Here is a 21119-nt window from a genome sequence, read left to right as displayed (position 1 = left end):
GTTTATCCCTTTAAAACACCAAAAAATTAATTGAAATCTCAAAGTGGCTTTTTTATGTTGTTATTCTTTGCCTCCACTGATCCTCTCCCCTCCTCAGCTTTCCTAAAATAATATTCCCCTAAGGTAGTGGCTATTCAAATCTTTTTTAAAATTCCTTCTCAAAAGAAACCTTATTCAGAATGCCAACAAATAAAACTCAAAAGAGAGTTGCTCTGACTGAGGTAGACCTGTTTGTGTGATCTACTCCTCCAAAGCATCTCTGGGAACCCCCTGGGGTACTATGGAACACAGTTTGAAAACTACTGCTCCAAAACTTTCCCCTCACTTATTTATGGCATGCTAGATAAGTACCACTAAAATCTGAAAAATTTCAACTTAGAACAAATAAGGAGCACTTATTTCATTCTGCTTTTCAGAGGTAGTTTTACCTAGACCTGAAGTTCTCCCACTAAGACTGTAAGCCCTGTTGAGTACGGGCGCTACAATGGATCCCTCTGGCTCTCAGTCAAAGGCCCAGCACAATGCTTGCCACACAGCATGACTTTAACAGATAGCTGCTGAATTTAATCTAACTACATCACCCAGAAGATAATACACTTACAGAGCTTCCTGCTTAAAGTGGTTAGACGGAAACAGAAATTGATTTGTTAAAGGTTAATGAATAGCAGGACTATACAGAATACTCTCCATCTTTCAGGCTGACAACCACACTTACGTATCATACAGCCTTTGAGATTTCAGCTGGGAGAAAAACACCAGGCTGAAGGAGTGCAGCCTTGGACCCACGCAATCATTTCCACAAGTCTCTGCAGGATTTGTTTGCCATCTGCCATAAGGCCAGTCCAGGAGTTCTTTTATTCTGTTATACTAGCCTTGGTGTACTCACGAAATAACACCCAAAACACAAAGGAAACATTAAAGGTAAGGATTCTGACGTGGGTGCTGCAGACCTTAAGCACTGGACCTAAAGGGTTTTTCATAAACTCACCCACACAGCTCACTGGGATGAAATCATTAGCTCTCCAGCCACATCACAATTATCCACACCTCCAACACTAGCACAAGTTAACTGGTAACTACCATGGCAGCAGCGCAACTTACTTTCAGGAGAGCCTTCACTTTCCAGTCGGAGTTTATTTAGGCGCTCTTCTTCCTAGAATTTAGACAAAAGTTTTCCAAGAACACAAGTTAGAATTCCCAGATGCTTGCAAAAGTCCATATGCTGGCTGAGTAATCTGACTTCCTCAAAGCCACCTCCTCCGGTTGGGGTAAGTGCCATCATTGGGAAAAATATTCTAGGTCATAGGGCCAAACGCCTGACCCCTCCTTACTAAGTGGCATTAGCATCACAGGATGCCCATCCATTGTTCACAAAATTAACCCAATCATCTGGCTTCCAAACTGACAAGTGACCTTGGAATCTTAAAGCTGGAAAGGACATCGAGAAGATCTGTTGCAGTCAGAGAAATAAAACAGAAGTTTAAGGCAGGAAGTAGACTGCTATTTTATTTTTCAAGATTTCTAGATTTTTAGTATAATTTTTCCAGAAGCTAAGATCATGTTTCCAACATCAGTATGAACTCATGTTTAGCTTAATAGAGATACAGATAGATCCATACAGAAATATTTACAGGTGTATGTGTATGCATGGGTTAGTATCCAAACATATATTTTCTTGTTCTGCCAGTGAAGACAACCTAAAAGCAATGGCAACCTGGTAGCAATGAGCATACCTGGCACGCAGATCTTGCTTTCCGATACTATTCTACAATAAGAACAGAGCTCCTTGAAGAAATGGCTGTTCCAGGGCTGAAGCAGGAAACGTACATACAAGATAAGCCTGGAGCAGCTTATAGTGCCAGAAAGTAAGGAAGTGCTCAAAAAAAAAAAAAAAAAAAAAAAAACAGTCCCATAATGATAGCGCTTTCTCAAAAAGATACAAAAGCCAAATGAAAGATGGGCAGGATGAGGACATAACCAAAGGCCAGTTAGTGCCAAAGCTGGAAGAATTTGAGCAACGAAATAAATAATATTAGTTTGTAACTCAGAGTATAAAATAAATACCATGTACCCACATGATATAAATAAATGATTGAATAAATAAATAGGTGACAACAGACATGCATAATTATTCTCCCATGCAGAAGAATTCCAAATAATTATGTAGATACTCCATCTAAAGGAAAGGAAGCATGACTCCCTGCTCCTTAAATGTACGCTACACATAGTGACTTCCTTCCAAGGAGTGGCAAGAGGAAAATAACCTTATAGTGGAGAAACCTGATAAGCGTCACCTCAAGCCAGCTGATCCATGGTTAGTATCAACAGTGATGTGTCATGTTGATAGTATGTACTCTTTTTTTTTTTTTTTGAGACAGAGTCTCACTCTGTTGCCCAGGCTGGAGTACAGTGGTGCGATCTCGGCTCACTGCAAGCTCCGCCTCCCAGGTTCACGCCATTCTCCTGCCTCAGCCTCCTGAGCAGCTGGGACTACAGGCGTGCATCACCACACCCGGCTAATTTTTTGTATTTTTACTAGAGACAGGGTTTCACTGTGCTAGCCAGGATGGTCTCGATCTCCTGACCTTGTGATCCGTCTGCCTCAGCCTCCCAAAGTGCTGGGATCACAGGCGTGAGCCACCGCGCCCGGCCGTATGTACTTTTGATATGATGTGGTAAGAACTGCACTTTACCTCTGTGGTCTTCTCAATATCTGTCACCTTAGTCTAGTTGTAAGAGAAACATCAGACAGATTTCAACTGAGGGACAGTCTACAAAATACATAGCGAATACTTCTTGAAAATCACGTCACCAGGTCTTTAAATGAATTTGTAACTTTGTCGCTATTCTTTCAGACCCTGAGAGGTATCTGCAGTGGCCCGAATGACGTGGGTTCCCCATGATTTGTCCTCAATGACTAGATCCTAGGATCCTTACTAACCTTAGCTCTGAGCTCCATTTCCGCATCAGATTCATCCAGCCAACGATCAAAGTCAGGGGCCAAAAACAGTGGTCGCTTTTCTTGCTTCGTGAGTCTCTCCCACCACTGACTCACTTTCTTCTGTACCGTAATGTTTACCTGCCTCTGGGTCAGTTTGTAAACAGGCTAGGAGAGAAAGTGAAAATGTAAGAATGCCCTCTTCCGTTCCCTGAAGCAGCACCATGCCAGGGGCGCTGTACAGAGAAACTGCAGGATATGTTTATTCTTCTTTCTCTGGTCCTGCAAGTCCTGATGCAAAGGGAACATCTAGACCAGGGGTCTCCAACTCCTGTATTGGTCCATGGCCTGTTGGGAATGGGGCCACACAGGAGGAGCTGAGCCGTGGGCAAGTGAGCAAAACTTCATCTGTATTTACACTCGCTCCCCATCACTTGCATTACCTCCTGAGCCCTGCCTCCTGTCAGATCAGCATTGGCATAAAATTCACATAGGAGCGCAAACTCTATTGTGAATTGTGCATGCAAGGAATCTAGGTTGCTCACTCTTTATGAGACTCTAACACCTGATCATCTGTCACTGTCTCCCATCACCCCCAGATGGGACCATCTAGTTGCATGAAAACAAGCTCGGGGCTCTCACTGATTCTACATTATGATGAGTTGTATAATTATTTCACTATATATTACAATGTAATAATAACAGAAATCAAGTGCACAATAAAGGTAATGCATTTGAATCACCCTGAAACCATCCCCACCCCACCATCTGTGAAAAAAGTGCCTTCCACAAAACTGGACCCTGGTACCAAAAAGGTTGATCTAGACCAAGGGCTGGCATGGAGAACTGGTAAGAACATAACGTCCTTCTCTGATTCCCCCAGTGAATGACACAGGAGGATATCAGGATGAGAAAGGCAAATAATTCCTGGTTAGGCTGGAGGGAACTAGCATGAACCTCCTGCCACAGCCACATCATGCAAGGTACTACGTCCAATCACCCTCTCAAGGGTACTGCATCCAATCACCCTCAGCTTATACATTTTCCTCCCATGAAAATGACTGTCCTGGCTCAGCAGACCCTTGTTTTAGAAACACCTGCATCAAGGTCAGAACTGTATTGGATCAGTTACAGACTTTTTCACAGGGGTCAATCTGGGGAGTCTTCCCAACTAAACTCAAATTCTTATAGGCCATTCCAGCTCATTGTTTGTCTACATGGCCTCTCCCTTGTCTCCAAAGGAAGCTCCATGACAGGTTCTCTGCCCACTATGCCACTGGTTATTATTAATGCTTTCTCAAAACAACTGAGCACCTGTGCAGGAAAATCAAGAAGCTCAAGTCCCCAGAGCTAAGTGTAATTCCAAAAACCGAAATACCCCATCTATTGGATTCTCTCCCTGCTTGTGAGAGAAGTTTCCTCAGGCTCTAAGGGAGGAGAAGCTTCGATGATATCTGCAGTATTCTTTCTGAAGACCAGCTGCCTTTGCCCTTTTTGATTTCTATTTTTCTCACCTGCACCTATGGCAAAGTCACATGAAAGTAACCCTTGGTGGGGGCTTCAACTACCCTATGTAACTCTGTTCTCAACAGGTGCCATACTCCTCTGCCATCACTAAAACCAGAGAATATCAGAGCTGGAAGGAACCCTGGAGATCACTTAGTCCAGAATTTCATTTAACACATGAGAAAACTGGAACTCGAAGAAGTGAAGAGACTTGTTCAAGATCACACCACTAATAAATGGCGGGGCCCAGATTCAACACGGGGTCTCTGACTTTCCCATTCCTCTGCAGCTAAAACCTGGGCTTTAAGAGAACTCTATTATTCCCCTTTGGTTTTATCTTCTTCTCTCCACAAACCCTGCTCCCCATTTCACTAAACTACTGGTATTCATTTCCTAAAATGGGAAGGGAAGTGAGAAAGGAAAGAACATACCTCTGGCTTCACAAGGTCTAAGAACTCCAGGTGAAATTCATAGACATTGTCTCCTTTGGCACCATGTCCTTGAGCTATAAAGAAAGAAATGTGGGTTATTGCAAACTTGAGCAGAGCGAGGCCATCCAAAAGCCAGCTTGGTGCAGTTCTTTCCTAAGTATGCGAACATTTTTTTTTTTTTTTTTTTTTTTTGAGACAGAGTCTCACTCTGTCACCCAGGCTGAAGTGCAGTGGCGCAATCTCAGCTCACTGCAAGCTCTGCCTCCTGGGTTCATGCCATTCTCCTTCCTCAGCCTCCCAAGTAGCTGGGACTACACCACCCACCACGCCCGGCTAATTTTTTGTGTTTTTAGTAGACAGGGTTTCACCATGTTAGCCAGGATGGTCTCAATCTCCTGACCTCAAGTGATCCACCCGCCTCAGCCTCCCAAAGTGCTGGGATTACAGGCATGAGCCACCATGCCCAGCAAGAATATTACACTCGATCGTAGCCAAAAGGCTGAGAAGCAATGTAGTCTGCAAATCTTAATGTGTCCTGTTAAAATGTGTGGGGGCTTGTGAGCAGAGCTCTCCAACAGCTAGATAGGTCAAATCTTTGATGCAAGTTTATCTCCATATGTTCTCTGATGTCAGTTTCGGAGTATTTACCCAATTTTCCACTGTGACCCTGATGATACCCCGTACAAATAACAGGCAGGAAAAAGAACAGAGAAAGCAATGCCAAAGGGGCCACACAGATATAAATTTAACTTTCACAATTACTTTGGCTGTAAATCTAGAGCAGACAAAAATTGGTGGGTGTATCATCTTGACTGTGGTTAAGGAAAGTTGCAGGGCACATGGAAATGCTGGATTGTCTTGGACAGCTCTGAATCTAAAACCTCCCAACCAGGGAGAGAGAATAAAGGGAGAAGCTGACTCCTCCTTTAGTACATCCCAAATGGAACAAGGAAAAAGAAATACAAGCTTTTGTAGCTTATGAAGGACAGGTGGAACTAGGAGGGAAGTACCTGAGTTGGCCAGTGCCTCATCCCTATGCCTTGACATGGCTCCTTTCTCCAATTCAAGCTGGCACCATGCCTAGGTGCCAGTGACTGCTGGACCCAGCAGCTGCTGCTGGACCTCCCTTCTACTCTCCTCTCTGATTCATTTACCATTTGGTTCCCTTCTGGGACTCTCAGCCCTTATCTGACCATATGTAGACTAATAACCTGCCTAATATTCGCCATAGGTAGCAATTATTCTCTATGACCATAAATTCCTTAAGGTAGCACAGTATATAAGGTCTAAGTGGCAAGATATGCTTTTATCACTTTAACTTTCATGTAAATGTATATAATTCCCAAAAAACCTGAGCTGAGTGGTAACTACTCTCATCCTGAAAAGCAGATACAAATGCCAGGCTGTACTTTCATGCAAGTATATTACGGTAGATGGAATTTCACATAAAGCAGAAACTCTTCATGCTCCAATAATCCCAGGAATTGGAACAGGGAGAATCCTACCCCACTGGGTGACAGTGAATGCAGATCCCACCCTCTTCAGTACAGCAGTAAATCTGCTGATGGACTGAGGAGAAGGGAGACGGAGGCAGATTCATAGAATCAGAAACTGTCAGAGTTGAAAAGGCCTCTGAGACATCATCTAGAATGTAGTGTTTCTCAAACTGGTCTGCAAATCTAGTATCAGGGAGCCACAAAGTCTCATCAAGAAAATTTCTTAGGAATGGTGTAATAAATTATTATTTTTAAAAATGTTTAAAAAGAAAAATATTTTTTAAAAAAACAAAACAAACAACAACAACAACAAAAAAAAACAGGCACAGTGGCTCACCCAGCACTTTGAGAGGCCAAGGCGAGTAGATCACTTGAGGTCAGGAGTTCAAGACCAGCCTGGACAACATGGTGAAACCCTGTCTCTACTAAAAATACAAAAATTAGCTGGGCGTGGTGGCAGGTGCCTGTAATCCTAGCTACTCAGACAGGAGACGGAGGTTGCAGTGAGCCAAGACTGTGCCACTGCACTCCAGCCTGGGTGATAGAGCAAGACTCAATCTCAAAATAAATAAATAACATTTCTATTTTTTGTTTTCATAATAATCTTTTAAAAAAAAAAAAGCAGCATATTCTGGATCATCTAGAGGGCCACTTCATAATCAAGTACTGCCATGCAATCAGTAGCTGTATGTGTGTCTGTGTTCACAGCTGCAGTGAGCCAAATGTCACTTAAAGTGACCATATTTAATTCTTCACGTGTTTCTCAATCTCAGGTCCATGAGCCCTTGAGAGTCCTGTGGAAACATTCTTAGGTGTCTACGGGTCCTCGAGTTTGAGAAACACAGATTAAAACCCAGCATCTTCATTGTGTAGGTCCAGAAAAGTCAATAACTTGTCCAAGACAGTGGCAGAATTAGAGCTAGAAGACAAGCCTCCTGATTTCTAACCCAGGATTCTTTTTTTTTTTTCCTTCACTGTATCTACTGCCTCTCCATGGGGGAAACAGGATTTTAAACCAATTCTTTGACTTTTCTAATCATATATTTCAAAACAATTTAGCTTACTTCATGAGGATCAAAGGAGTGAACATCAGCAAAAAATCGATAAAACAAATACATTTTTTTTTAAAAAAAGGGAAACCACCACCACACCTCCTTAACTGTGTATAGAGATGGGAGCATTTGCTGGGATACTGACCTTTGAAATGCAGCACATTTTCAGTGATGCTGATGGCAGGGTTCTGTGAAAAGAGACCAAGGATGTAAGAAGGCATTTTAATGAAGAGAAAAAATGAGATTAAACAAGGGGCTTCTTCCCCTCATACTTCTCCCATGAGGACTCAGCCTCCTACTCTGTGCCTCCCCCACAAATATATTTAGTCATTTATTCACATCTGTGTAGGCTTTCTCTATGTCTGTCTGTACCTATCTAAGACTGCAGACTCCTGCCAAGAAGGACCCTAACCTGCTCTAACTGTGCAAACAGTCAAGCACTGAATTACTCCATTCTGAGAATGGCCGATCATGCAAGGTGCTATGTGAGATAATGACAGGGGAATACACAGATCTCCAGGACTCAATCCCTGAGCTGTAGAACAGAGAGAGGTTCCAGTGGGACAGATGAGGCACTTTCTGTGAGAAGATATGAAATAGTTATCAAGAAACATATGGTCAAGACGAAAAAGGTGGTAAAAGGTAGTAAGTGTTAGCAGAGTTAAGAGAGAGAGAGAGAGCATAACAGGAATCGAGTGGTGGGGAAAAGCTCCACAAAAGGTGAGACCTGTACTGCAACCTGAATGATAAATTAATTCCGACAAGTGGAGGAAAGGGCAGAGGATTGCAGGTGGTCAATGAAAATGAAACACGCTGCGCCTGTGTCTCTAACTTAGAGGCTCCAGACTCTCTTAACCTCCAAAGGAAACAAGACTCGGGAGAGGTCAAAATTCTCCAAACTGCTCACTGATTCCCAGAAGTTGCTACACACCTTCAGTTTAGCATCACAATTTAAAATGAAACTACTTAACACTTTTTCCAGTGGATGAGAAACAACTCACCTCCTACTTCCAGCTCAAGGTTAATAAGCAAGAGGCAGCTCGTTCCCAGTGTCATGGTGTTTGTTTTTCTTCTGTGGGCTTAGCTTTCTGTGCTCCTCAACTACAGCTGTCATCTGACCACAACCTCATGAGATTCCAAGCCAGAACAACCCAACAGAGCCCCTCCTGAAGTCCTAACCCACAGAAACTGTGAGAGACAATAATTGATTATTGTTGCTTTAAGCCACTATATATTGGGTGTTTTGCTATGTAGCAACAGATTAACAAATAATTAACTGCAATTATTTCTTTAAATGCTTGGTAGAACTTCCAGGTGAAGCCATTTAGACCTGCAAGTTTCCATGTGGGAAGACTTTTGACTATTGAATCCGTGTATTTAATGCTTACGAGGCTATCCAGGTTTTCTATCTCTTTTATAGAAACTGTCTCTATTTCTTGGAATTTATCCATTTTATCTGATATGAACTTGTTTTAAAATTTTCTTTCCTTTTTTTGAAAAAGTCACCCAGGCTGGAGTGCAATGACTCAGTCTCGGCTAACTGCAATCTCCACCTCCCGGGTTCAAGCAATTCTTCTGCCTCAGCCTCCCAAGTAGCTAGGAGTACAGGCGTGTGCCACCGTGCAGGGCCTAATATTCTCTTAGCTTTTAAATGTCTGTAGCTTTCATGGTTATGTCTTCTTCTTCATTACTGATACGGTTTGTGTCTTAATCTTGTCAATATGTCTAGCAATTTTAATTATCTTTCAAGAACTTTTAGCTTTTTATTGATTTTCTCCACCTCTGCTTTCTATGTCTATTCTTATCTTTATTCGTTCCTTCCTTCAATTTCTTTCGGAGAATTTGCTATTTTTTTTTTCTAACTTCTTGAAATGGAGATTCAAAGGTCATTAATTTTCGGACTATTTTTTTTCTAAGATAATCATCTAAGAATATAAATTTCCTACCAAATCCGACTTTGGCTGCTCTCAAGCTTTGATTACAGTATTTTCCATTCACATCCCTAATTTCCATTATCGTTTTTTCATGGGTTGAGACGGATTTCTTAATTTTCAATTTCCAATTTTCTAGTTATCCTTATGTTATTAACTTCTATCTCAATTGCACTGGGATCAAAGAACATTCTCTGTGTAATTTCAGTCCTGTCAAATGTATGGAGACTTGTTTAGGAAGCAGTATATAGTCAACTTTAGTAAACACTCTCAGTACATTTAAAAGAATGTGTATTCTGGAGTTGTTGGGGCCATGTTCTTTATATGTCCATTAGGTTTACTGTTAATTATTTGTTCACATAATCTATATCCTTACTGAATTTTGTCTTCTAGCTCTATCAATCACTGGGAAATCACACTATCATAAATTTGTCTATTTCTCCTTGTACGTCTGTTAATTTAGATATGATTGAGGCAACGTTACTAGATGCATATAACCTTTTTTTTTTTTTTTTTTGAGATGGAGTCTCACTCTGTTCCCCAGGCTCACTGCAACCTCCGCCTCCTGGGCTCAAGCAATTCTTCTGCTTCAGCCTCTCAAGTAGCTGGGATTACAGGCGTGCACCACCACACCTGGCTAATTTATTTATTTATTTATTTATTTATTTATTTATTTATTTATTTATTTATTTTCAGTAGAGATGGGATTACACCATATTGGCCAGACTGGTCTCACACTCCTGACATTGTGATCCGCCCACCTCGGCCTCCCAAAGTGCTGGGATTACAGGTGTGAGCCACCGCACCAGGCCGGGTTTTGACTTTACTTCTATCACCTGCGACCTGTCGGGCTGTCAAAACCAAAGTTCAAATTCACTTAGTTGAGCAAATGTTCGCAAGGCAAAAGCAGTTTCCGTGTTCAGCTTATCTCTCTGAGTTCCCAATTTCATTTCTACCTCGTTAACTTTTTGATGTTTTTAAGACATTTTTATTCAATACTTTCCGTTGTTTTTAATAGAAAGCTCAATCTACACAACCTAGTCCATCTCTTACTAGAAAAGAAACTGTGCTTTTGCTTATAAGAAGAGGAGTGAATAGCCAGGCCTGGTACCACGCACCTACAGTCCCAGCTACTCAGGAGGCTGAAGTGGGAGTATCACTTGAACCCAGGGGTTCGAATGCAGCTAGGGGAACATAGCAAGTAGTCAGATCCTGTCTCTAATTCTTTTAAAAAATAAAAAAGAGAAAGAGAGTGGCTGGGCAAGGTAGCTCATGCCTATAATCCCCACACTTCGGGAGGCCTAGGCAAGAGGATCACTTGACCCCAGGAGTTCAAGACTAGCCTGAACAACACAGACCCTGTCTCTACAAAAATAAAAAAAATAGCCAGATGTGGTGGCACATGCCTGTGGTCCCAGCTACTTGGGAGGCTAAGCTGGAAGGATAACTTGAGCTGAGGAGGTCGAAGCAGCAGTGAGCTTTTATTGCACCACAGCATTCCAACCTGGGTGACAGACTAAGACTCTGTCTCAAAAAAGGAGTGAATACGGAAAAGGGAATAAGAAAACTCAAATTCACAGCAACTGTCTCTCTTTTTTTTGTTTTTGTTTTTGTTTTTGAGACAGAATCTCCCTCTGTCACCCAGGGCTGGAGTGCAGTGGTGCAATCTCGGCTCACGGCAGCCTCCACCTCCCAGGCTCAAGGATCCTCCCACCTTAGCCTCTCAAATATCTGGGACTACAGGTCCACATCACCATGCCTGGCTAATATCTTTTTAAAATTTTTCACAGACACAAGTCTCACTATGTTGCCCAGGCTGGTCCCGAACTCCTGGGCTCAAGCAATCCTCCACCTCAGCCTACCAAACTGCTGGGATTACAGGCATGAGGCACCATGCCCAGCCATCATTTTAAAAATAACAATAAAATCACTTACATCACAAGTCTGTTGTAAGGATTAAATTATAATTGCACACACAGAGCCTGGCAACTAGTAAGAATTCATATTCCGGTTGCTTTTCTTCCTCTGACTAGAGTGCCCATCTAAGTTTCCATGCCTGCTGAACACTACTTCTCTTTCAAAGTTCAGGTCAAATGTTAATTCCTCTTCCCTCCTCCTCACCCTAACATCAGAATCAACAGCTTCCTTCCTACTTTGTATTCACCTTTACTATAATACTTACCACACTGTTCCATAATCATTGTTGATCGTTTAACTGCCCCTCTTGACCTGAGTTCTTTGATGGCAGGGACTGTGTCTTATTCATCTCTATATACCTAATGCCTCAATAATTGTTTAGTGAACTGAAGTCAATTCATCCCATTTTCAGAATCTCTGGCAGAACTACAAAGAGTTCACAATAAACTATCTGCTATCTAACTCTTTGGACAAGAGTTTCCTTTCTCATTCAAATCATTAGTATTTATCTTCCCATCTGTGTGATTAGTATGTGTGCAGAAGAGTTAATATAGCAGTCCTGAGGCTGCAGTCTTTAAAAGTGCCTGCTTCCAAGATCAGCCTTTGGCTGACATCTATCGAGAAACTCAGCCTTCCTCCACCCCCTAACTAATAAGGGTGGTTCAATGTTCCTAAACTGTGACTACAAACAATGTGATTTATGGTGAATATCAACTTTCCTTCTAGGAGTCTGGAATTTTGGTACATGTTAGGCCAAGGTTACCTAAGTAACAAGCCCCCAGTAAAAATCATGGGTACTTGGCCGGGCACAGTGGCTCATGCCTGTAATCCCAAAGGCTAAGGTGGGTGGATCATGAGGTCAGGAGTTTGAGACCAGCCTGACCAATATGGTGAAACCCCGTCTCTCCTTAAAATACAAAAATTAGCCAGGCGTGGTGGCGTGCGCCTGTAATCCCAGCTACTCAGGAGGCTGAGGCAGGAGAATCGCTTGAACCCAGCAGACAGAGGTTGCAGTGAGCCAAGATCGGGCCACTGCACTCCAGCCTCGGTAACAGAGTGAGAATCCGTCTCAAAAAAAAAAAAAAAAAAAAAAAAAAAAAAAATCATGGGTATTCAATCACTAATGGGCTTCCCTGGGCAGAAATGTTATACATAAGTCACTGCATTTTTCGTCGCTGGTGGAGCGTGCTCAAGTATACCCCCTCACAGGAGGAAGAGTGACAGAGAGGTTTATACATGGATTTCTCCAGACTCCACTCGTGCTTTTTTTCCTTTGCTGATCCTGTCCTGTATTCTGCAGCTGTGACAAACCTTAGTCATGAGTACAATTATATACTAAGTCCCACGAATCCTTTTAGCAAATCACTGAGCACACTGGTGGCTGCTGGGGACCCCCAACACTGTGTATTTTTAATGTGATCCTTTTCACCCCCATGCTTTATTTTGAAAACTTTTAAATCTACAAAAAAATTTTAAAAATAGGCCAGGCGTCGTGGCTCACGCCTGCAATCCCGGCACTTTGGAAGGCCAAAGCAGGCAGATCCCTTGACGCCAGGAGTTTGGGACCAGTCTGAACTCCAGCCTGGGCGACAGAGCAAGACCCTGTCTCAAGTAAAAAAAGAAAAAATAGTATAATGAAAACTCATATACCTTCTGCCAATTGATTGCTAAATGTCATATTTGTTTTTCTTTTAGGGTGGGGGTAGCCACCATTCTACAAAATATAAAGCTCCCAATATTTGCTTTTTATATGCATACTTTTTTGCTGAATTATTTCAAATGAGCTGCAGACATCATATTTCACCTCCAAATATTTCCTCTCCTAAGAAATTATATTCTCTTGCATAATTATCAAAGCTTTCTAATACCTAAGAACAATAACTCCATATTATCTAATAAAAAATCTACATGAAGAATCGTCTCAAAGATGTTCAATTGTTTCTGTTATTTACTGTAATGCAACCCAACTACTCCAAAACTTGACTTAAAACAACTATTTTATTATCTTACGTGATTCTACAGGTTGACTGGGCTTCAGCTATATAGTTCTATTCCACGTGATGTTGGCTGGGACTATAGTATATTGGGCTGGAATATTCAAGATGGGTCGCTCACTTAGCTCCTAATTGTTGTTGGCTGTCATTGGGGAGTTCAGCTAAAACTGTTGACCAGAATAACTATATTTGGCCATTCCATGTGGCTTGGGTCTCTCGCAGCAGGGCTGCTCAGTTCCGAGAGGGAATGTCTCAAGAGCAAGTGCTCCAAGAGAGAAGAAGTGGAAGCTGGCAGTCCTCTTACAAAGAGCAAGCCTGGAACTGGTCACAGCATCATTTTCCAGCATTCTATTCACTAAGCTGCCAGAGGGCCTGCCCAGATTCAGGGAAAGAGGAAATAAACTGCGAGTCTTGATGGCACTCTTGATGCAGTTATCCTGAAGCCACTATATTTACACTTTTTTTAAAAAATCCAGGATCCAATCCAGGTTCATACACTCCTCTTGATTGTCATGCCTATTTTTATTTAATACAGACTTACACTTTTATTTATTAACCCATGCCAGTTGTCTGGTAAAATGTATCATATTCTGGATTTGTCTGGCCATTCCTTCATATTAACCATTTTTAGCAAAAATATTTCATAGGTGATATGGTTACATATGGCATCCTTATGTTAGATGGTGATGATAAATTTGGTCATTAAATTGAGAAGGTGACTGCCAGAACTTTCCACTGTAGTGTTCCCTTTTGTAATTAGCAAGTTACCTAATAGTGTAATCTGCCATTCCCTCACAACACTCTTTCATCCAATGGTATGGTCAACTATTGTTAATCCTTACCTGATGCAATTTTACACTGGAGGTCACAAAATTATAATTTTCTTTCTTTCTTTTTTTTTTTTTTTTTTGAGACGGAGTTTCCTTGTTACCCAGGCTGGAGTGCAATGGTGCAATCTCAGCTCACCGCAACCTCCACCTCCCAGGTTCAAGCAGTTCTCCTGCCTCAGCCTCCCGAGTAGCTGGGATTACAGACATGTGCAACCATGCCCGGCTAATTTTGTATTTTTAGTAGAGATGGAGTTTCTCCATGTTGGTCAGACTGGTCTCAAACTCCCAACCTCAGGAGATCTGCTGGCCTCGGTCTCCCAAAGTGCTGGGATTACAGGCATGAGCCACTGTGCCCAGCAAAATTATAATTTTCTTTTTTTTCCTTGAGACGGAGTCTAGCTCTGTTGCCCAGGCTGGAGTGCAGTGGCCAGATCTCAGTTCACTGCAAGCCCCACCTCCCGGGTTCACGCCATTCTCCTGCCTCAGCCTCCCGAGTAGCTGGGAGTACAGGCGCCCGCCACCTCGCCCGGCTAATTTTTTTTTTTTTGTATTTTAGTAGAGACGGGGTTTCACCGTGTTAGCCAGGATGGTCTCGATCTCCTGAACTTGTGATCCGCCCGTCTCGGCCTCCCAAAGTGCTGGGATTACAGGCTTGAGCCACCGCGCCCGGCCGCAAAATTATAATTTTCTAATTCAACCATTCATTTTTCATTTTCTAGTTGGCATTCTTCTGTTAAAAAAAGAGTTTTCCCTTTTTCTCTTCTCTCCCTCTCTTTTTTATTGAAATTTTAATTGAGATAATAGTAGATTCACATGTAGCTCTAAGAAAGAAATATATACACCTACCGTGTACCCACAAAAATAAAAATTTTAAAAAAAGAAATAGTACTGAGAGATCCCTTATACGCTTTGCCTAGTTTCCCCCAATGGTAGCATTTTACAAAACTATAGCATAAAATCAAAATCAGGATACTGACATTGACACAACCCACCTATGTTATTCAGATTTCCCAGTTTTACTTGCATTCGCTTGCAGGTATGTGCATGTGCGTCTGTGTGTTAAGTTCTACACAATTTGATCACATGTACAGGTTCATCTACCTACTGTCACAGTCAAGATACTGAATAGCTCTAGATCCCTTGTGGTGCCTTTGCAAACACCACCAGCCTGTACCCTCTCTGGTCTACATTTCTTTTTTACTATCGCTATGGACTCACGGATTTTCTTTTTTTTTTTTTTTTGAGATGGAGTCTCGCTCTGTCACCCAGGCTGGAGTGCAGTGGCGGCAATCTCGGCTCACTGAAATCCGCCTCCCGGGTGGTTCACGCCATTCTCCTGCCTCAGCCTCCCAAGTAGCGGGGACTACAGGCGCTCGCCACCACGCCCAGGTAATTTTTTGTATTTTGTAGTAGAGATGGGGTTTCACCATGTTAGCCAGGAGGGTCTCTATCTCCTGACCTCATGATCCGCCCACCTCGGCCTCCCAAAGTGCTGGGATAACAGGCATGAGCCACTGCACCCGATAGACTCATGGATTTTCTTTTGTGATCCGCTCAGCCAAATTCCATTACCATTATTACTCTTTCTGATGTTCAAATTGTCACCAACTTGGCCAGTAGAAATCCCTTCAAACCAAATCCTGTATGATTCTGACATGACCGTGTACCCTTTGAGGATATTGTTCTTTCTCTGGCACAGATTTGAAATAATTGGCCATTTCTTCAAGGAGGCATAGTTCCTTCGGTTGGAAATGGTAATGTAGAAGCCATGATCTAGGTACACTGAGGTATAGTTAATGTTCATCTTTCAGTGGGCTACCTAGGAATTTTAAAAATGATGATGTCATAGTGAAGTTTCCAAGTCAAGCTATTACAAGGCTTCTCCTTACCTTGTTATTTAAGATTTATATCTCTTAACAGTGAAAATCTTCCTAATAACATTAGCACATTTATATATTTGTTTTATCCTAAAAAAGTTTCAGAATTAGAATATCAACTTTTTTTGCCAACAGTAAACCTACTACTTACTTGCAGAAGTTTCTTTGTGGAAAATAAGAAAAAAGATAGAAAATTTATATTCAATTAAAAAAAAAAAAGGAAAGGGAAAAATAACCCTTCTAAGTGCAACATTTAATTGCAGTTCTTTTTGTCCTTAGAATATATTCCAGTAAAAGGGAGGAAGGTTGACTTTTAAAAAGGACATAATCTACTAAAGAACCAGAGTACTATGTTCAAATATTATTTGTATTGATTAATTTATCCGTAAGATTTTATCATCAATTTGATATACAGTTAGGTCCTTTTGGTTCTGTTTATTTAATTTGCTTTTTACTTTTTTTTTTTTTTTTGAGACAGAGTGTCACTCTGTCGCCAGGTTGGAGTGCAGTGGCGCGATCTCGGCTTACTGCAACCTCTGCCTCCCAGGTTCAAGCGATTCTCCTGCCTCAGCCTCCTGAGTAGCTGGGATTACAGGCATGTGCCACTACGCCCAGCTAATTTCTGTATTTGTAGTAGAGACAGGGTTTCCCCATGTTGGCCAGGATGGTCTCGATCTCTTGACCTTGTGGTCTGCCCGCCTCGGCCTCCCAAAGTGCTGGGATTACAGGCGTGAGCCACCAGGCCTGGCCTCCTTTTTTTTTTTTTTTTTTAAATACAATTTTATCTTTGAATATGTAAAACATTCCCATTGTTCAAAATTCAAACTTTATGAAATGATTTCCTCAGAAGTCTTGCTCCCAAACCCATCCTCCTCTACCACATTCCTATTCCCCACATACCAGTAACCATTTCATTCACTTCTGGTTTATTTATTCTCTGTATATGCGTATTTTGCAAAAATTCACAAATATATTTAGATATTCCTATTTTCATCCAGGCACAGTGACTTATGCCTGTAATCCCAGCACTTTGGGGGACCAAGGCGGTTAGATCGCTTGAGCTCAAGAGTTCGAAACCAGCCTGGGCAATATGGTGAAACCCTGTCTCTACAAAAAATACAAAAATTAGCCTGGCGTGGTGGCATGTGCCTGTAGTCCCAGCTACTTGGGAGACTGAGGTAGGAGGATCGCTTGCGCCTGGAAGGTGGAGACTGCAGTAAGCCAGGATCACACCACTGCACTCCAGCCTGGGTGACAGAGTGAGATCCTGTCTCAAACAAACATACAAAACAATTCGCTCTGTTGCCCAGGCTGGGGTGCAGTGGTCGGATCTCAGCTCACTGCAAGCTCCGCCTCCTGGGTTTACGCCATTCTCCTGCCTCGCCTCCCAAGTAGCTGGGACTACAGGCACCCGCCACCTCGACCAGCTAGTTTTTTGTATTTTTTCGTAGAGACGGGGTTTCACCGTGTTAGCCAGGATGATCTTGATCTCCTGACCTTGTGATCCGCCCGTCTCGGCCTCCCAAAGTGCTGGGATTACAGGCTTGAGCCACCGCGCCCGGCCTTTTTTTTTTTTTTTTTTTTTTTTTTGAGACGGAGTCTCTGTCCCCAGGCTGGAGTAAGTACAGTGGTGTGATCTTGGCTCACTGCAACCTCTGCCTCCTGGGTTCAAGCAATTCTCCTGCCTCAGCCTCCCGAGTAGCTGGGACTACAGGCGCAAGCCACCATACCCCGCTAATTTTTGTATTTTTAGTAGAGACAGGGTTTCACCATGTTAGTCAGGATGGTCTCATTCTCTTGACCTTGTGGTCTACCCACCTGGGCCTCCCAAAGTGCTGGGATTACAGGCGGGAGCCACCGCACCCAGCCAAAACAGATATTCTTACTTTCCCTCCTTTCTATACAAAAAGTAGCATACAATATACATTCTTATACATCTTGCTTTTTTTTTTTCATCTAAATAAATCCTTGTGAGTTCATAAAGATCTTACTCTTTCTTGTTATAGCTGTATAACACTCAACTGGGTGTATGTATCTGTTGGTATTGTCTTCTAATTCCCCCTTTTGGGGACATAGACAATTTCAAAGAATACTAACCAACTTGAGGTTACTATAAGACCACGGTAAAATGAAACAAAACAAGACCATTGCATAAATTTGTCTAATGACAGGTCACTATGCCAACCACAAAATACCAAATCATAGAACTGTCCCTGCTTTCTGTCAACATCCAATCTATAGCAGACCCCACTTCCTTAGACACCCCCACCATTACCCAACCAAAGCCCAAATCCCATATAACGAGGTCTTTTTTAACACCCTCTTACTGAGATACCACGTATTTCCCTACAGTGTGTGTTTTCCCTCACTGGAACAAGCAATAAACCCACCTTATTTAACTACAAGGTGTGTTTTGGTGATCTTTGGCTGAACAGCATTGACAGTTTAAATAAACTCTCAGAGAGCTCTTTCAATAAATTTAAAATGCTCAAAGTAATAAGAAAGCTTATATCACAGTATAATCAGCAGCATTTTTCCCCTCATTATCATGAGGGAAAAAAATAAAACAGTGGTGGATTTTGCAATCAATTAAGTCTAAGATATCATAAAATTCTATTTTCACTGAGACTACTGCCCTGAACTCTGTATTTGTATAGTTATATCACTAGTTCACATTTTCACATGGAAATTGTTTAAAACAAGACTCTCAAACTAGTATGTCCAAAAGGGGACTCTTGATTTTGGCCCCTAAACCTCTTCTGCAGTCTTAATCATTTCAGTAAACTGTACTGTCATCTACTCTGTGCTTAAATCAAAATCCTAAGACTAGTCATTAATTCTTTTCTCTTCCTCTCCCACAAGTCCATCAAGGCCTCAAGGTTCTCTTCAGATATATCTCAAATGTGTCCATGGCTCTCCACCCCCACAACCCTAAACTGAGCCACCTCATCTCTCACCCATACTACTATAACAGCCTCCCTAAATGGTTTTCTAGAGTTCACTTTGCCCCTTTATAATCCACATAGAAGCCAGAATAATCTTTTTTGAAACACAAATCCTACAAAGTCACTTCTCTGCTTAAAACTCTTTAATAGTTTCCCATTGCTCTTACAATAAAACCCAAGCTCCTTACCATGGCAACAAGGCTCTACATGACCTACATCTTGCAAACCCTTCTATCCTCGTCTCCCTCTAACTTATTCCTCACTATGCTCCAAACATACTAATATCCTTTCTGCTCCTGGAACCCCCACTAAGCCTTTGCCTGCCTCTAAGTCTGTGGACTTGTTGGAATGTTCTTCCCCCAGCTTTCTGCACAATTTATCTTTCAAGTTTCACCCAGCTAGAATATCACCTCTTCAAGGAAGTCTTCCCTGACCACTCTATTTAAAATAGACTCTACCAATTATTCTCTATTTCATCACCCTCTTTATTTCCCTCATAGCACTTTATCTAGGTAATTATTTATTAACATATCTATTGCCTGTCTCCCTCCATCTGAAGGTAGTGCCTTTACATGTGTTGCTCACTACTGAATATCTAGTACTTAGCACTATGCCTGGAGCGGTCAACAGTTACAAGATTATTTAACTTACTGCTTTATAAGTACTTTTGTACTGTGGTAATAAACAACTTAGACTTACTGATTTCTGTTATGAAATATTTCAAGCAATCAGACAAACAGAAAAATATAGCAAACACCACTATACCTAACATCAATTAGCATTTTGTTTTATTTGCCTCAATTTTTAAAAAAAGAAATAAAACAGACACAGATACATTATATAATTACTCAATCCCAATACCCTCTCTCCCTCAAACATGCCCCAACTTTGCAGGTAACCACTCTTCCAGCATTGGAGTTTGTCATTTCCACTGTATTTCTTTATTCACTTACAACATGTTGGGCATTCACAATATACAGTATGATTTTACATGTCACATAAATAATTTCATACTGCCTGTATCATTCTTCAACTTGCTTATTTGATATTATATTTCTAAGCTTTAATTCCATAAAGATGGTTCTGTTTCATTCATCGTGGCTGTTGTACAGTGTGCCATTGTATAAATATACCACAATTTATCCATTTTCCAGCTGACAAAAATTGAGGCTGCTTTCAATCTTTTGCTGCAATGAACATTCTACCTCCACCTGCATATGTGTAAGAGCTTCTCTAAAAAAACAAAACTTCCAAGTCATAAAGACATACAACTTCAGCTTGACAACATGGTGCGGAACTGTTCTCCAAATCAGTTGTGCCGATTAGTACTTCCACCAACTGTATAAAAAAATGTCCGGCCGGGCGCGGTGGCTCAAGCGTGTAATCCCAGCACTTTGGGAGGCCGAGGCGGGCGGATCACGAGGTCAGGAGATCAAGACCATCCTGGCTAACACGGTGAAATCCCGTCTCTACCAAAAATACAAAAAAATTAGCCGGGCGTGGTGGCGGGTGCCTGCAGTCCCAGCTACTCGGGAGGCTGAGGCAGGAGAATGGCGGGAACCCAGGAGGCGGAGCTTGCAGTGAGCCGAGATCGCGCCACTGCACTCCAGCCTGGGTGACAGAGCGAGACTCTGTCTCGAAAAAAAGAAAAAAAAAAAATGTCCGGCCGAGCACGGTGGCTCACATCTGCAATCCTAGCACTTTGGGAGGCCAAGGCAGGCAGATTACTTGAGGTCAGGAGTTCGAGACCAGCATGGCCAACATGGTGAAACCCCGTCTCTACTAAAAATACAAAAATTAGCAGGGCGTGATGGTGGGCGCCGGTAGTCCCAGCTACCTGGGAGGCTGAGGCGAGAGAATCACTTGAGCCCGGGAGGTAGAGACTGCAGTGAGCGGAGATCTTGCCACTGCACTCCAGCCTGGGCAACAGGGTGAGACTCTGTCTCAAAAAAAAAAAATGTCCTGTCGCTGAACATTCTCACAAACACTTAGTCATGTCAGGCTTTTTCATTTTTCCCACTCTAATGTGAGAAACAGTATCCTATCATTTTAATTTACAGGCACACCTTGGAGCTATTGTAGGTTTTGTTCCAGACCACCACAATAAAGCTAATATCACAATAAAGTGAGTCACACAAATTTTTTGGTTTCTCGGTATATATAAATGTTATGTTTATATTATACTATAGTCTATTAAGTATG

The 21119-nt window shown here is 42.0% G+C and overlaps 1 protein-coding gene across 1 annotated transcript in view; it reads right to left on the bottom strand.

Moving 5' to 3' along the window:
- HACD3 (3-hydroxyacyl-CoA dehydratase 3) overlaps positions 1–21119 on the bottom strand; it is a 49007-nt gene that overhangs the window by 19137 nt on the left and 8751 nt on the right. Inside the window, exons 2-5 of the mRNA XM_045397343.2 lie at positions 7569–7611; positions 4876–4949; positions 2942–3106; positions 1102–1153 (exon numbers count right to left, since the gene is read on the bottom strand). Of these exons, the coding sequence (XP_045253278.1) occupies positions 1102–1153; positions 2942–3106; positions 4876–4949; positions 7569–7611 (334 nt within the window). The remainder of the gene's footprint in view (positions 1–1101; positions 1154–2941; positions 3107–4875; positions 4950–7568; positions 7612–21119) is intronic.

This window comes from Macaca fascicularis, chromosome 7 (genome assembly GCF_037993035.2).
Source record: "Macaca fascicularis isolate 582-1 chromosome 7, T2T-MFA8v1.1".
Classification (NCBI taxonomy): domain Eukaryota; kingdom Metazoa; phylum Chordata; class Mammalia; order Primates; family Cercopithecidae; genus Macaca; species Macaca fascicularis.
The sequence above is the reverse complement of the archived record's forward strand: the minus strand, read 5'-3'. Positions and strand labels throughout refer to the sequence as shown.